At 43.3% G+C, this 18,065-nt stretch overlaps 1 protein-coding gene across 2 annotated transcripts; it reads right to left on the bottom strand.

Moving 5' to 3' along the window:
• Nucleotides 1-357: 357 nt before the first annotated feature.
• On the bottom strand, nt 358-17,799 carry LOC146978126 (non-homologous end joining factor IFFO1-like). 2 transcript variants are annotated; one of them, XM_085790848.1, is made up of 10 exons: nt 17,235-17,799; nt 16,017-16,627; nt 5,801-5,861; nt 5,113-5,208; nt 4,101-4,241; nt 3,841-4,010; nt 3,548-3,665; nt 2,398-2,499; nt 2,122-2,252; nt 358-538 (listed from the first exon to the last, which is right to left on the bottom strand). In XM_085790848.1, exons 1-10 carry the CDS (start codon nt 17,649-17,651, stop codon nt 385-387), a joined length of 2,001 nt encoding a protein of 666 aa, XP_085646974.1. In that variant the 5' UTR covers nt 17,652-17,799; the 3' UTR covers nt 358-384. The 2 variants fall into 2 exon arrangements, with proteins under 2 accessions (XP_085646974.1, XP_085646973.1); XM_085790847.1 differs by having other exon boundaries at nt 2,398-2,514; nt 17,235-17,798.
• Between the last annotated feature and the right edge of the window lie 266 nt (nt 17,800-18,065).

Raw genomic sequence — 18,065 nt, 5'->3', positions numbered from 1 at the left:
TTTTAAAACAACTTGTTTTAGTTTCCACAACTTTAGTCCCCGCCCACACGTACACTGGTGCTTTTCTTTTTTATATACATCGACTTTACGCTGTTGACTCGCAAACGGTTTTACAGTAACTCACAGAAAAATTATCTTTTGCAAAACTCTTGAGTCGTTTCTACAGGAACCGGCGACGCCTCTTTACAAGCCTCTGATTGGCTGACGTGGCCTCACAGTCGCCGTGACATCACCACCTGTTGGTTTGACATGCTCTCAACAGATTATTATATGTTTTTGTTCTGTTTTGTTTTGTTTTGTTTTATCCCCTCAGGTGAAGCACCGGTGTACGTGTGGACCGTGGGCTCACACACGTCGTGTCGGTACCGGCTGCGTGTGTGTGTGTTAGGGTTTCCTCCAGGTGAGGGGGGGGATGGCGGCGTTGGCGTCGCAGTACGAGTCGTTGCCCTCGGCGTCGGCGGGTAGAGCCGGCTTCTTCCTCTCCTCCCTGTCGCCGTCGGTGTCGTCGACCGTCAGCGTGATGAGGGAGCCGGACTTCCTGTGAGCCGAGAGGAGGAGAAGAAGAAGAGGAGGAAGAGGGAGGTCAAAGGGATAGTTCACCCAAAATTGAAATTGCACTCATTATCTACTCACCCTCATGTGGACTAAGGGCTTGGAGAAGTTTCAGAGTCCTCCGTGGCTTCTCTGAGTTACAGGGGGTCTCGGCGTAGCAGTGCATGTCCATATAACGGTTTGCAAATGGATACCAACTGTCTTCGTAACAAAAAGACACACCAAAAAACATCCAAATACCTCCATGCTGCTCGTATGTAACGTCCGTCTTGTATTGAAGCCCCGACATGCGAAATTGTTCCGAAAAAAATTAAATAAGTCTATATTTCAAGCTTGTTTGTAGCGGAAGCTCCTCTTCATGGTCCGCCCAAATAGAAGTGGTATCCATTTGCAACCGTCATGTGGACATGCACTGCTGCACGGAGCCCCGCTGTGACTCAGAGAAGCCACGGAGGACTCTGAAACTTCTCCCAGCCCTTATTCGACATGAGGGTGAGTAGATAAAATTAAATTTCAATTTTGAGTGAACTATCCCTTTAATAACTGTCAAAGTACTTTGGTACTTTTTGTAAACTCTTATTTTGAAGTGGAGTTTTTAGTCAGGCCGGATTAATAATCTTTTTGAAAATGTGATAGATGATCATACATTATTTAAAGGAATAGTTCACCAAAAAATGAAATTCAGTCATTATTGACTCACCCTCATGCTGATGAATATGCATCTGGAGACCCGGGAAGGGCGTTCAAAACTTTATATGAGAGTAATAGCGCCCGACACACAGCGGACGAGGAGCATGGAGGAATATCAGAGGGTTTTTGTGTAGTTTTCTGTACGTTTTTGTGTCAGGCACTATTGACTCCCAGATGCACTTTGAGGAATACAAAACTACTCCGGAGTATTCATCAGCATGAGGGTGAGTCAATAATGACTGAATTCATTTTTTGGTGAACTATTCCTTTACGAGATAAAAAGATTTTTTTCGATACTGCAATACTTTTACTCTAGTAAAAATGTGAACAACAGAAGAACATGTCCTCCTGGTCTCACTGCAGGTGTTGTGTAGTTCCTGACTTCAGCCACCAGAGGGAGCACGACTACAGACAGAGACGTCGACCAGGAGCTTCAGTTTCTCAACATCATCAGCTCAGTTTTAACTATTAACTAACTATTTTTGGTTCACACATTATGATATATATTGACCTTTGACCTGATCCATCTTCATCTTCATCTTAAATCTCAAGTTGAACTGTCTCTGCTCACAGTTTCCACAGCCGTCATGAGTATATATTTTTTTATTTTTATGTCAAATACAGTGAGACCCTTGAGGGTTTCTGGACAGTATTTGTCACCGTATTTGGTTCATGTATAATAAAGTTACATTTGAATAAAGCTGCTTTTTTTGTTCAGTATTAAACACCGGAAAAATATCACTTACAAGGTTAGTTTTGAACAAAAAATGTGATGTGATGTATCATGAAATTTAAAGAATATGATTTAAAGGTTTGATTCAACTTTATTATTTATACTTTTTATGTGTGTGTGTGTGTGTGTGTGTGTGTGTGTGAGACCTGTCTTTGCTCTGTGTGATGAGTCTCCTGCAGGTCTCCATCTGGACGTCCAGGCCTCTCTTCATCGAACACATCTCCATGTACTCGTGCAGGTGGCGGTTCATGTCGCTCTTGGCTGTGGCCAGTTCCAGCTGCAGGAAACACACAGATGTTTATATTATTATCATTATTATCATCATTATTATTATTATTATGATTATTATAAGCCATCAGACACTTCATCCTCCTGTCAGACTGTGACCGTGGACCGTTTGTCCCCGTAACGTGACGACTCACCTCGATCTGGTCGATGGTTTCCTGGTAGTCCTTCTCTCTGGTCTTGAACAGAGACTCGGTGTCTTTAATCACCTTCTCGATGGACTCGTCCTGCTGCTGCAGCTGCTCCGTCAGAGACTGGAGGTCAGAAAACACCGGATTTACACGTTTTCTCTTTCTCACAGACTTTCTCACAGACACTGAATAATTGAATGAAGCCTACAACAATAATAAATAATGATAAAACGTGAATATTATTCTACAAAAGGTGAAAATTTTTGAAGGAAAATTGATTTTCAAATGCCTTTATATGACTTTGTCCACTTCCTGATGTGTTATTCTACAGGGGCAGAGCACAGATACATTATTATACATACTGTATGCCACATTGATCAAATTGCTATTTGAGAAGGGGTGGGATCACTCCTTTTGGAATATGTGTAAAGAATATAATGATCATACTTTTGTTTTTCAATTTTTGTTCTTTAACTTGCTTGATGTTATTTACAAACCATATTTTTGCCTACATGTTCGGAAAAAGTTTGCATTGCATTGAAACTCCTTTGAAAATGTGATTTTATCCATGATTATCAACAATTTTACAGCTGAAATCATTGATTCATTCCATAATGTATTGATTGGAAAAATAACTGAAAGAAAATAGCCTTTTATATAACATTTTAAATCACTCTTTTATTATTTGTTTTGACCAAAATCCTAGAACTATGGATGTAAAAATCATGTAATAGAGCTGCATGGTGTGCAAACAGCATCATAGTGTGATTACATGACCAGATATTGCAATTTTTGTTGGGTCTTTAATCACACAAACATGTTTCTTTGCTCTTTGCAAAATGAGAATATGAAAATTTGTGAAATTTGGTGATTTATGACCTATTTAATTGATTGAAAATTAAAGATTAGATCCAAATCCACCTATCATTCGAATCAGAATCATCAATTATGATACAATGTTTAAAAAATTAAATTTTTTGTGGTGATCTTCAGCAGCAGTGAAGACACAACTCGTCCACCAGAAACACTGACGGTGCATTCACTGACCATGGGAAAACTGTGGCTTTGACTTTTTGTTTTTTTATCAATCAATCAAATATTAGAGTGTGTGTGTGTGTGTGTGTGTGTGTGTGTGTGTGTGTGTGTGTGTGTGTACCTCTCCCTGTGTGTCCATTCCCAGTGTGTATCCAGAAAAATCGTCCCACAGCAAAAGAGTTTCTTCAGTTTCCTCCCAGGCCAAACTGTCACAGTCATCCTCAAACTCGCACTCTCTTCTGGGCCGCACGCACACACGCACACACGCACACACACAAACAGACACACACACGCGCGCGCACACACACACACACACACACACACACACACACACACACACACACACACACAGTTATATCAACAATGTGGGGTGTTTGTTTGTATTTCACCGTCTTTCTCTTTAAATTCACTCACAGCTGGTTCAGCATCTTCTGCATCTGCTCGTTGATCTGATTGGCCGACGTGCTGCACGACTCGTCGTCTCTAGCCCCGCCCCCCTCGCTCTCGGACATGCTCAGATCGTCTCCGTCCCGGCCGCTCTGCTTCCTGGCCCGGCGGTTCAGGGTGGACGGAGGCGTGGCCACCTGAAGGGGGCGGAGTTAGTTTACAGATGAACTTAAAGAGAGTGATTTTTATTGATTTATTTATTTTTTAATTGATGGTCCCAGACGAACCTGAAACATCTGGATCATGTCCTCGCAGTTCCTCTGCTGGGCGACGTCACAGAGTCGAGCTGTGATGTCGATGCGGCGGCAGATGTCCATGTCGACCTTCATGGCCTTCTCCTGGATCTTACTGTCCAGGTCCGACAGGTTCTGGTGGAGAAACAAGACGTTTTCCTTATTATTATTATTAACATTAATTATTAAATACATTTTATTAAAGGGATAGTTCAACATTTTGGCAAATTGGCCTATTGCCATAATCCCTATAGTCTTAGCAGTAGGTTTGTTACCTTTAATTGTCGGTGCAAGCTATTTTTAGAACGGCGGAGCAGAGCGGTGAGCTGCTCAGAGCTACGCTACGGAGGCTCATGGGATTTCTTGGTTTCCCTCATCAAACTCATCAAATACACAATCCAACAACTCCAAAATGCTCTGGTGGACAAGTTGTGACCTGCACAATCACCTATGAGATAATAACAGACTGTTACCAGACAGAGTTGTTTTAGAGGTAAATGCAGAGACTGTTTGCTGAAAAACTGCCCCTAACTGGAACGTTCATCAGCTGTTTTGCATGAATTTACCTCTAAAACAACTCTGTCTGGTAACGTTCTGTTATTATCTCATAGAGTGGTGAATGTGCAGGTCACAACTTGTCCAACAGAGCGTTTTGGAGTCGTTGGATTGTGTACCTATTTGATGAGTTTGATGAGGGAAACCAAGAAATCCCATTAGCCTCCGTAGCGTAGCTCTGAGCAGCTCACGGCTCTGCTCCGCCGTTTTAAAAATAGCTTGCACCGAAAATTAAAGGTAACGAACCTACTGCTATATGACTATAGGGATTATGACAATGGGCCAATTTGCCAAAATGTTGAACTATCCCTTTAAATTTAAAATCTGAATCTAATCTGAATTTTTGGTCAGTCCATGGATGAGAATTAATTAAAGTTTTGTTCAGTTTGTGAGAAGTTTCATTAAAATGACAGAAAATTAACAACGTGATATTTAAATGTGTGAGACTCACGTTGCTGACGAGGCCTTTGAAGAGGACGAGCTCGGCCTTCAGCTGCTTCACCCGCAGAGCCAGCTCGTCCTGACACACCTCACTCTCCTGCAGGTCCTGCACACACACACACACACACACACACATTAGTAACACCAGCCACGTGCAACTGTAAATATATTCAAATTCTTAATTTAATTTCTGCTTAACTCAAATGTTGCTATTGGACACACTGATGAAGTCTAGTGACAATGTTTAGGACTTCACCTTGAAGCTGGATTGTACTTGTTGTTGAAAATATCCCAATATATGTTTGTATATTTCTATTTTATCTTCATTTTTAGTGAATTATTTGCTTTGTTAATTAAAGTCTTATGAGAGAGAGACAGATTATATAAGATAATTCTTCTTTCTGCTTCTTTTCATTCAAGATTTTAGACTTTTTGTTGACAACTTCATTGTTTCGTTTGGTCAATCAATGAAATTACAGTTGCAAATGTAATTTTTTCCCTAAATAAGGACTACATTTCCTCTAAACACTGTGTTGTTTCAATCTGTGCCACATCCTCCATGTCATTTGTTGTGTTTGAGGGAAGAGAAACTCCATGTAGGTGGTAAAAATGTGATTTAAACTCTGTTTTTGTCTATTAACTAAACTAAAGATAAGACAAATGTAAACAGTATGTTAGTTGTGTTACTGTAACTTCACCTCCTCCAGCTCCGCCACCTTCTCCTGCAGGTCCACTCTGGCTGTGTACTCCTCCTCCCATCTACAAACACACACACACACACACACACAAACCAAAAGTATTTAATAAAACATTCATGGCCTGTGGAGCCGAGCGTCCGTCTGTCGTCGTCTAGACACAAACACTGAGTTCCCTCTGAGTGTTTGTGAGGTTCGTCACATTAGTTCATAAACACACACACAGACATTTCAACAAGTCGTCTATTGGTGATGGATGTCCTGGCCTGTGATTGGTGGAGCTCCCTGACCTTCTTCTTCTGTGCAGCTTTAAAGGGATACGCCAAAATTTTTTTTTCATGTCTTGCCTCACTCCCGAGTCCATGACCAGCAGATAGACACCATCCTTTCGACTGTGCGTGCAGTAAAAAGGGAGATAGAGCCGTATCGCCCGTAATTAGCTTAGCTCAAACGCTGGAAGTGCATAGGTAGTGTTAGCCTGCCTGCTACCCCAGCCGTTTAGATCAGCAGTGTGTCGTTAATTTGTCTAAATACCAGCTGTTTACAATTTTGTTCGGACGAATTTGGGCCCAATGCACTTCTGGTTACTTTCACAAAACAAAACACCCGTTGCCCTTTACATACAGAAAACCATGACGATAGAATTTGTGCTTTTACTTTGAAATAGGAAGCTAACCTACCCTCGATGTAGCTAGCTTGAACCAAAATAAACTGTCTTTGCTTGAACCCTCCGTTTTGACCGTTCTTCCCGTCCCGTTACCGGCATCTGACCGCTCAAGATGCCTTACCGGAGAGTTTTGTCAGCTCTGAGACGAAGATCGGTCCGTTTAGAGTTGTTGAAGAGTTTCTCTGATGACTTTAGGTGGAGGCAGGCTAACACTACCCATACACTTCCAGCGTTTGAGCTAAGCTAATTACGGGCAATACGGCTCTATCTCCCTCGTTACTGCATGCACAGTCGAAAGGATGGTGTCTATCTGCTTGTCATGGACTCGGGAGTGAGGCAAGACACAAAAAAAAAAAAGTTGCCGTATCCCTTTAAGACACAGCCCACCACCGTTACCTGCCTGACCTGCGCTGTGCAGCCTCCACCTCCTCCTGTGTTACTCAGCATGAGTTACATAAGGAGAGACGAGCATGTGCAGCACAAACAGCAGCACGAACAGCAGCAGCCACTCAGTCGCCATGGAGAGGACATAAATAAACAGGGGACACAGGGAGAGACACTGATGTGCATCTCATTTAGGGGTTTAATCTTTAAAACTAATGTTAACTCATCGTGATTTTCATTTAAAAGCTGAGAAATCCTGTTTCATCATCAGTCACACTGACAACAACCCGATCCATCCAGCTGTTCAGTCTCCTGCAGCTTCAACAACATCTTTTCAGACAGTCGTCGTCCACTGACTCCACTGATAAAGGCCAGTCAAAAGGAAACTGGATCAAATAATAAAAGCAGCAGAACCCTCTTTTCTTTTTCAAAGTCAGTCCAACTACTACATCACCCACAATGCAGTTCAGTGGAGCAAAATGTGAGATGAATAAACTGAGACATTTATCTTCTTAGATAAAACAGATGTTGACGAAGTTTTTCTTTTCAGGACATCGTTTGCAGTTTGCAAAAAGGTGATAAATCGCACTATTATGTTTTGTTGTAGCCTATGTTATTGCAATACAAAATGTTTAAAATCGCAATAATATACATTTCAGTCTACCTAAATTGAAAATATTCTGGGAAGAATAACTTCACTGCAATGAACAGTATCTACTACAAATAGTGAGCAACAGCAAATAAATGCATCACAGCTCAGTGGTTAAAGCCTGATCCACCAACACACAATAACTGAATCCAGTCTACATTAATAATCTGATACTTTTCTTTAGTTTTTTTCCATTTGTTGTTGCTGTTTCTTTTCATTTTGTCTCGTTTGTTTTGTCCTAAATGTTTATTACGTCCTTGTTAATATTTCTTTCTGTTGAAAATCTTAGAAAACAGCAGAAAAAACTGATGAATATGTTGAAACTGAACTAAAAACTAATAATATCACATTGTGACTATGGCGATAACATACCAAACCTTGGTGTCCTTTTTGATCATTCTCTCTCATTTGAATTGCATGTTAAGGAAGCAGCGTGTGTTGCCTTTTTTCATTTGAGAAGGATTGCAAAGATTCGCTCTATCCTGTCGTTTAAAGATGCTGAGGTCCTCTTACATGCCTTTGTAACATCCAGGTTGGACTACTGTAATGTTCTTCTGTCAGGGTTGCCAAAGAAGTGTTTTCGAACCCTGCAGATGGTACAAAATACAGCAGCACGCATTTTGACCGGCGCATCTAGATATGATCATATCAGTCCTGTGCTGGCCTCCCTTCACTGGCTTCCAGTGCAGGCCAGAGCTGATTTTAAGGTGCTGTTGCTCACCTACAAAATAGTGAATGGTCTCGCACCAGCTTATTTGACGGATCAGGTTGACCCCTACGAGCCAGCATGCTCCTTACGCTCACAGGGGACTGGGCTTCTTAGTGTCCCAAAGGTGAAGAAGAAAAGCCTTGGTGAGCGGGCTTTCTCCTTCCGTGCACCAAAGCTATGGAGCAATCTTCCTCAGGATATTAGACAGGCACACTCACTTGACATTTTTAAATCTAAATTGAAAACACATCTTTTCTCTATTGTCTATAATTCTTAAAATTGTTTGTTTACATTGTTTTTATTTATCTATCTTTTTTAATTGTATTTTATCTTTTACATTGAAATTGTTTATCTTTTATGTATTTGCTTGTGCTTTTTGTCGTTTTTAACCTCTGTAAAGCACTTTGATGGAAAGTGCTCTATAAATAAATTTATTATTAAATTTATTATTATTATATCGTGGGGCCTCGACAGAGACTCTGAGGTTAAAAAAAAAACAAAAAAACAAAAAAATCTTGAATCATGTGCGGATGCGGAGCGAAACGTGACTCTGTGCAGATTTCTGCTGGTTACAGTGATTAGGAAACAGCAGCTGAGTGGTGATGGGGAGCATTTAGCTGGAGGTGGTGAAACTCCAGCTGAGACAGAGAGACAGAGAGATAGATATCATATACAGAGAGAGGAGGGGGGAGGAGGGGTGAGGGGGGGTCACAGTGAGCGAGTTGACGTCCTTGTAGCTCTGAGCGTCTGAGGGGTTTGTCAGTCTCCACACGTGGCTCTGCAGAGACGCTCACACTTCACTGCACACTGATGCAAACGCTGCTTAAACTGTATAATAATGGAGTCAGAAAGAATATCTCCATGGAGATAAGAGAGCAGATCTCATCCCTGCAGCGGCAAAACGCACTGTGACAACTCAATTTGGGATTTTTGTTTTTTTATTTTTTATTTTCTTCTGCGCTCGTGAGCCGTGACGTCAGCGAAGGAGGAGGAAGAGGATTTTAACCCTCCTGTTGTCTTTCTGGGTCAAATTGACCCAATTTGGTCCCTTCCTTCTTTCCACAATCCTTTTTTCCTTCCTTCCTTCCTTCCTTCCTTCCTTCTTTCCCTTCGTCCTCACTTCTTCTTCCTTCCTCTTTTGATCCAATTGACCCTCCATCTTTCTTTCCTTCTTTTTCCCTTCCTTCTTCCTTCCTTGAACGAATCTGTTCCCTCCCTCCATCTTTCTGTCCTTCCTTTTCCCTTTCCTTCTTTCCACAATCCTTTTTCGCTCCCTCCCTTCCTTCCTTCCTTCCTTCTCCCTCCCTTTTTGACCCAATCTGTTCCCTCCCTCCATGTTTTTAAGATTTTAACTGGTCTGGCTCCTCTATATCTGGCAGAACTTATACAAATCCGAAATCCAGCCAGAGATCTACTACGATCATCCAGTGAGTTGTTGCTGGATGTACCGAGGTCAAAATTAAAAACTAAGGGCGATCGCGCCTTCTCTGTGGCTGCTCCCAGACTATGGAACAGCCTGCCATTACTACATGTTAGACATGCGGGATCCATGGAGAGGTTTAAGTGCGCTATAAAAACGCACCTTTTCTCCTTGGCCTTCGGATCCATAAGGACTTCTAATCCTGGCTAGTTTTGTTTAAATATCTATTTGCACTGTTGTTTATGACTACTGTAGCTGTGCACGTTTGCGTATGTGTATGTACATACATCTGTGTGTGAGAATGTGTGATGGTATGCATGTCATCTTGTTTCTTGCACATGCATTGTTTTTGTTTCTGTCTCTGCTCTGTGAAGCACTTTGGACGACTGTCACAGGTCTTTTTAACTGTGCTATATAAATAAGAGTGAACTTGAACTTGAACTATCTTTCCTTCCTTTTTCCCTTCCTTCTTTCCTCTCATCTTTCCCTTTGTCCTTTCTGCCTTCCCTCCCTCCTTCCTTCTTTCCTTCCTTTGACCCAGGTGGACAACAGGAGGGTTACTAACGGCTCTCTGCAGAAACAGATGAAAGATGAACTGGTGCGAGGCTGCTGAACCTCATCACCTCCACATCAGAGCTGGATGATGATGATGATGATGATGCTGTTGTGGCTGAACTGGATGAGAAACGTTTCCCAGAAGCCTGGAGGTTATTACAGCAGCAGATCGATGTCGGTCCGTCCACACACTTTTGTCCAAACGAAGCCTGAAATGAACTCGACTGAACTGAACTGAACTGTGCAGCTCTGTGTGTGTGTGTGTGTGTGTGTGTGTGTGTGAGTGTGTGTGTGTGTGTGTGTGTGTGTGTGTGTGTGTGTGTGTGTGTGTGTGTGTGTGTGTGTGTGTGTGTGTGTGTGTGTGTGTGTGTGTGTGTGTGTGTGTGTGTGAGTGTGTGTGTGTGTGTGTGTGTGTGTGTGTGTGTGTGTGTGTGTGTTTAGGGGGGGATAAAGATGCTAATGGTGATGCTAACGATGATGTCAGCGCCTGCATGGCTGACGCTGCAGAACGTCACATGGGAGGATGGTGGGAGGAGGGGAGGAGGGTGATGGATGAGAGGAGTCAGCAGCAAAGAGTTTAGTAATAACGAGAGAGAAACAGAAACTGAGGAAGAGAAAGAAAGAGATGATGAGAACAAGATGAAAGAAGAGAGAACATGATGGGTGTAGAGGGAGAGATGTGAGGAGGCAGGTAGAGAGAGAGAAGAGAGAGGAGATGATAATAATAATGAGACACAAGAGAAACACTGAGGGTAAAAGACAAGATGGAGAGAAGACAGAGGAGGTAAAGATGGCAGCCTGGGTGACATCACTGTTGGCGGTCACAGGCCGGTGCTGCATTGCAGGCAGGAGGACAAAACCCGACAGGGAGGAGGAGGAGGAGGAAGAAGAGGAGGAAGAAGAAGAGGACGAGGAGGAAAGAAGGAAGGAGAGAGGAGAGAAAGACAAAAAAGAAGAGGAGCAAGACGGAGGAAGAGATGGAGGGAAGGATGGAGAGCGAGGGAGGAAAACAACAGCGCATGTTAAGTGTCTCTCCCCAGACACCTCCCCCCTCCTCCTCCTCCTCCTCCTCCTCCTCCTCCTCCTCCTCCTCCTCCCCCTCCTCTTCCCCTCAGACAAACACACTGACTGGTTTATTATGACCAGACTGGAAACATCACACTGGTTTGTTCTGGGAAGTGAATACTGGCAGCACACAGAGGTCACGACCTCAGTGTTATGAATTTAGAGGTTTGAACATCCTGGAGTGAGTTTATGAGCCTCTATCTGAGAGTTAAAGGAGAATTCCGGCCATTTTTGACCCCTAAATCGTTTTCCTGATGGTCACCCAGTGTTGGGGGGAGCAAAAAACGCGACTAAAATTGATGCAGGCAAACCAGAGTTACACCATGGCTAGACAGCGCTAGGGATAGCAACAATGCTAACCCATGGGGGCAATTTTTTCAACCACAAAAAACACTCAAAAAACAATCAAATATCTATGGTACATGACTCGAATCCTTACGAGATACCACTGAACTCATATAGTGTACAGTTTACAAAAACTTTGTGTTTTTGCATGTAGTCATCACCTCAGACAGCCCAACTCTGAAACATCCTAGAAAGACATTACTATCTGATCGCAGAGCGCCTGCTCTCCCCGCCACAGAAACAAACACTTTTTCCTTGTTGTGATGATTTCTTTACAAAAATAAACGGTCGAGCAGTGCAGTGGTAATGTCCAAAATATCTCCGACCGTTTATTTTGTCTGCATCAATTTTAGTCGCGTTTTTTGCTCCCCCCAACACTGGGTGACCATCAGGACAACGATTTAGGGGTCAAAAATGGCTGGAATTCTCCTTTAATACCAGAGCTTTTTTTTTCTTAATGGTGCAAAAAGTTCAAATTTTAGTTCTTTGTCTCCTCAGAATTATGAGTTTCTATTTCTACATTATATCTTCATTCTGTGTCAACTTATCAACATTATAGGTGTCTCTTTTTAAATTTCATCCATTTTTCTTGAGCACAGTGAACCATCTTCTTTCCCAAACCCCAACATTAGATTTTTTTTTTTGTCAAACTAGTTGGTGATAAACAGTTAAGAGTTAATCAGCTTGTTGCAGCTCTAAAAGCTCCTGAAAAACAAAACAACAACCTCCAAAGTCAAACTCAAAGTTGGTTTTATGATGTTCTCATCCAGAGCCAATCAGCACTCAGGGCGCAAACAAGGCGACCAATCAGGGTCTTTGCACAGAACAACCGAGCAGACAGCAGACCAGCGGCCGGAGCTCCAACTACGCTCAAAAGTTACGCACATAAAACCTCTAACATAAACATGACGCAAACACAAAGTGCAGGAGCCACAAAACTCAGTCTGATGAGACGTTTCTGCTCCAGGAGGAGGAGAACTGATCTGAGACCAGCTTCACTCAGTTTGTGTTTGCAAAGTTTCAGTAATGTTGATGCAGCCTCCAAAATATTATGATAGAGGAAACACTGTAAATTGTAAGAAGCAATGTAAAAAAAAAATGGCTGATCAGTTATCAGATTTTTCATAGTCCCTCGACTCCCTCATATTGGTATCAATATTGGCCCCAAAAATCCAATAGCGATCACAGATTAGTTCTCAATATTTAAGTGTTTACTTATTTTATTTATTCAATATAACTTGAATTTTAAGGGTTTTACCAAAGTGGACTGAGATTATGACTTAGAAACACTAGTGGGTCAAATCTAAGAGTTTTATTGATAGATTTAGTTTTAATTTTCACTTTTTTTTTTTATTAATGAATAGAAAAGAGGTTCATAGAGAGAGGACAGTTTCTAAACAGAACAATGATGATGAATGAACTCCCTCACCCACAAACTACAACACAAGTGTCGTCCCTGTTTATTTTAAATCAGATCAAACTGTCTGATGTTCACATTAAAGCAGCAGGCGGATGCTCTAAAATACTGTTCAACCTGCTGATGCTTTTCACACATTTCAAACGTGTAAAGAAACTGAAATGTAGGTGAGTGCAGCTGTAAACTGTAAATGAGAGAGCTGCTGCTGCTGCTGCTGCTGCTGCTGCTGCTGCTGCTGATCGATGGCTCCGAGCCTCCGTCCTGCCTCAGCAGCTCAGGGACAAAGTGGTGAGGTCAGTGTTTTCACCAGAGGACGACTGTGTGTGTTCATGTGGGTCAAAGCAACACACACACACACACACACACACATCCTCTACACAGTTTACACTCACTGAACCACATAGATCACACAACTGTACAACAATGATAATAATTAAAGCTCCTGGAAATGATTTAGTTCTTATTTATAACACTGAACACTGCACAAATAAATACTATATTCCCTCAGGTTAAATATGTTTATTTCTTCCTGTTTCTCGCTTTATCCAATCAGGTTCATTAAGATCCTGTCAGGCTTTAATACTGATAATTATTCTTTCATAAACCATTAATCTGCTGATTATTTCCCTGATGTGTAAAGTTTAAGAAATTGCTCTTTGTAATTCCCAACAGTCAGAGGTGACGTCTTCAATTAACCCATTTAATCTAAAATGCAGTTTTAATTTCTTTTTCATGTGCATTTAAAGAAGATCATCATCAATGACTGCTCTTATCATTTCAGCTTTAAACTGTAGTAATACAAAGCTTAAACTTTCATAACCCACATTATTAAAAAAGTTCCAATATTTCAGTCAATACAGTGAGAAAACCAGAGTATGTGTCCTTTAACATCCATGTTTAAACAAACACTAGAACCTGACAAAACAAGTGCTTTTATCAGACTGAAGCAGAAACCAGACACACCAGACACTGTGAGCATCTTTGGACAAAGTCATCTGATAGATTCATTTAAAAAAATCCACTTAAAGCAAATCTTGCTGCTCAGTGATTTACAGTCTCGTCCTCAGTGATTCAACACACCCATGGGGGAGGAGGGGAGGGGGGTGGGGGGAGGAGACGGTAAAGATTAAGAGAGATCTTCTTCTTCCTTGGCATAAAATATACGAGCAGTTCCCTCTGGGGTGACAGATTATCATCACCACATCATCCAACCCCCCAGTATCAGTATCATGTTTCAGCTGCTCAGAGCGATCGATGGATAAAACCCTCTGAGCCAAAACACACCGAGCTACAGGAACCAGCTTAGTGCATCTTCATAGAGACGATATGAAGCTATTTTAGGTTTGTTTTTTATGTTTTATGTGTTTTTTCACTTCCCTTTGCTTCTCTGTGACTGTATGTTATTCTGTATTAGCTCTGGTGTGTTGTTAGTTTCTGACACAGGTGCTGTAGCTGGTGTCAGACTGTCAGCACATCCTGTCTCTGGTGCTTTTATCTTTCACAACCTGCCCTCTAAAGTCTGCACAGCTCCACAAAACACCATCCAAAGAATATTATGACCTTCAGACAGTCGTCAACATCATCATCATAATAATAATAACGCAGCCTGACGCTCGGCTTTGATGCTTCTCCCCCTGTGGGGAAAACTCAACAGACCACACCAAGAGATCAGCTGCTCACAAAGCTGATCAACTCATTCCAATGTTCATCACCAACTATTTTGACCATTAAATAACAAATATAAAAGATTAAACTTGATGTTTCTACGTTCCTAAATGTGAGAGTTTGCCATATTTCCTTGACATGTTGGACAAAACGAGACACTGACTGATCAATGCTCTGCAAAACTGTGGAAACAATCAGTCAATATTGCAAAGAAACTTGCAGCGAGAGAAAAGACCAATCTGTAAACACCTTATTTTCCCACTGACCACTTTAATTAACACATGCACCTGCTGGTTAATGTCATAAGTAGCAGTGCAATTCACAGAGTCCTGCAGATACAGATCAGTGGTTTAAAGATAATAATCACAAATGCTACCTTGTCATTAAATCCTGGTTTGGATGCCACAGTGGAGGATAATGTGGTGTAATGTGCAGCAGCAGCAGCAGTGTGGAGGAAAGTTTCCAACAAAGGCTATACAGTAGGTTCCTTATAAAGTGTTTGCCAAGTGCATGTTACTGGAAAAACTATTCTTCTAACAGTGAAACCACTTCCAGGAGAAGCTGCAGACATGAAAAACATCAACCCATCAATCAATCACATCAATCAATCAACCATATCAATCACTGCCAATCACGTTCTGGTTTGCCTGTCCACCTGCTGCCCTGTTGCCCCCCAGGTAGAGGCTCATGCACCCAGGTCTACCTTTGCTCTTGACGTAACCAATGGAAGCCTTAAATCAACATCCACTTAGTTTTTAGTATGTTTTTATCTGTACTTTGTAGTATAAGTATTTTAACCTATTTATTGCACTTCTTTCTCTTTTCTTGGTGTATGTTTGCCACCGTTACTGTTGCATTCTGGTGTGTAGCTATGTATTGTATGTATTGTGTATGTATTGCATGTACAAGGCAGTTGTTACGGCGCTACTTTCCCAAGACAAATTTCCCTTGCAAGCAGGGCCGTTGTATAGGGGAGAAAGGTGATGATAATTCTAGGGGCCCAGTGCCCAGTGGGGCCCACAAAAAAACAGTTGTCTAATCTTTGTATGACTGAATTATTCTGCATAAGACCCTGACTAATACTCATAGTAATGCTGCATTAGCATCAAAACAAAGTAGGCTAAATAAAAAATGATAATACGTACGTAGTCTAAGAAAAAAAGACAAAATAACTGGAAAAGTTAGGGGGTAGGGGCCCACTTTAATATTCTTTAAGGGGGCCAAGAATTCCTAGCAACGGCCCTGCTTGCAAGACAAATAAAGTACATTTGATTTTGAAACAACTAGAAACCATCTGAACCTGCAGAGAAGAAGAGGAAGAAGAAGCAGTGAGCCGTCCTTACCTCCTCTTGTACTCGTCCCTCTCCCTCTTCACCTTGGCCAGCACGTTGTACAGCGCCCTGATCTCCGGGGTGATGGTGTCGATCTGGACGCCGACGCCGTCCGGGTGCGTCCAGGAGACGCCGGGCCCCGTGACGCTCGACTCCCGCCCGGCGCCGAACCGGCGGGTGTGGTTGAAGGACCAGATGGTCCCGGGGAGGAACCGCGGCGGAGGAGGGAGGGGGTTGTTGGTGTTGGTCCCGGTGTCGGCGGTGCAGTACTTCTCATTGATGTTCGTGATGGTTTTGAAGGCGTCGCCGCCGCTGGGGCTGAGCGCCGGGATGACGGAGAAGCCGCCGGACGTGGTGGTGAGGTTGGAGTTCGAATCCGTGGACACGGCGAACGGGTTGAGGTTGTTCCCCGCCAGGTATTTGTTGTCGTAGAAAGGAGGAGGGTTCAGCGTGGGGGAGAGCAGGCCGCCCGGCAGGTAGGCCGGGTTGTTGGCGTTGTGCAGCGGGATGAGGCCCGGTCTGGTCGGGATCGGCCCGATGAAGCCGGTCTGGACCCCCATCTCCTTGGTCAGGGGCTTCGGGTGTCCTGCATCTCCGCCGCCGCCGCCGTTCTCCTCCAGGGCCTGTGTGGTATATTGATGTGTTGATGAAAAGAAGGGATCACCACCGCTGACACGTCTTCGCTTGTATTCAAAAAAGGAGTTTATTCTTTCAAATTTCACTCATTATCTACTCACCCTCATGTCGACTAAGAGCTGTGAGAAGTTTCAGAGTCCTCCGTGGCTTCTCTGAGTTACGGGGGGGGGGGGGGTTCCGCGCAACAGTATTTGTTCCGCTGGTCAGTGCAAATCACGCGAGATTTGCACTGACACAGGAAGAGCAGTGAACTGAGACACTGGGAGCTTCTGCTACAAACAAGCTTAAAATATAGACTTGTTTAATTTTTCTCTGAACAATTTCTCATGTCGGGCTTCAATACAAGAGGGACATTACAGACGAACAGTATGGAGGTTTTTGGATGTTTTTTGGTGTGTCTTTTTGGACGAAGAAAGTTGGTATCCATTCACAACCATTATATGGACAAATACTGCTGCGTGGAGGACTCTGAAAATTCTCACAGCTCTTAGTCGACATGAGGGTGAGTAGATAATGAGTGAAATTTGAATTTTGGGTGAACTATCACTTTAAAGTAAGAAAATGAAGGTGGATAATGATAATAACCCTACACACCTGCTGCAGCTGCTTCTCCAGCACCTTGTTCCTGCGCTCCAGCTCGTGCACCTTGGCCAGGAAGCAGCGGAAGCGCAGGTTGAGGGTCTTCAGGACGCTGATGTTGGAGCCCAGGTCGTTGCGCAGCGCCGTGGCCGCCGGGGGCGCGCGGTGCAGCAGCGGGTTGTTGCTCAGGTGCAGGTAGGCGAGGCCGGACGGCGGCAGAGCGCCCAGGTCCAGCCCGGAGAGCCCGTCCGGCCCAAACCCGGCGTGATCCCCGAGGAAGTAGCCGGGCTCCGGGATGGCGGAGTCGATCTGGCCCCCTGTCATCATCTGGTGGTGATGGTGCTGCTGCAGCTGCGGTGCCAGAAAGCCGCTCTCCCCCAGGACCGGATTCATACTCGAGTAGGAAAATCTGAAGTGCTCGAAATCCGGCATGAACTCAGACTTCTATGGAGTCAGCTCGGAAGATAAGATAAGTCCGTATGCAATCTGATTACTGTAGAGAACCAGAACCAGAACCAGGACCAGGCCCTGCAGCCTCCTTCACAATCCTCCTCCTCCTCCTCCCCACACTGATTTCACCTTTTACGCAGAGGAGCTGTGGTGGGTCAGATGATGCGGTTCAGAGGAGGCTGAGAGGACCTGAAAACACAACACAACACAACACAACACAACATCACTATAAAAACCTGCTCAACGCTGCTGGAGTCGCAGCTTCATCGATGATGGCCCCTGCAGCAAAAATTGAGATTACCGAGTTCACTTTTTTACGCAGGACTCATTTCAAGGCGACGCGCACTGTCAAATAAAATCACCGTTTATTCTTACCCTTCATAATAAACCACAAAA

This window comes from Trachurus japonicus, chromosome 11 (genome assembly GCF_045865225.1).
Source record: "Trachurus japonicus isolate A0001 chromosome 11, Traja_1.0".
Classification (NCBI taxonomy): domain Eukaryota; kingdom Metazoa; phylum Chordata; class Actinopteri; order Carangiformes; family Carangidae; genus Trachurus; species Trachurus japonicus.
The sequence above is the reverse complement of the archived record's forward strand: the minus strand, read 5'-3'. Positions and strand labels throughout refer to the sequence as shown.

What these genes read in the sequence shown, in the direction of transcription:
- LOC146978126 (XM_085790847.1), bottom strand. Translation starts at nt 17,651, where the DNA reads ATGCCGGATTTCGAGCACTTCAGATTTTCCTACTCGAGTATGAATCCG. An exon ending in TCAAAGGCCTCGTCAGCAAC is followed by an intron (nt 4,242 to 5,112) that starts GTGAGTCTCACA and finishes TTTCTCCACCAG; the next exon opens with AACCTGTCGGACCTGGACAG. An exon ending in GAATGGACACACAGGGAGAG is followed by an intron (nt 2,515 to 3,547) that starts GTACACACACAC and finishes TCTGACCTCCAG; the next exon opens with TCTCTGACGGAGCAGCTGCA.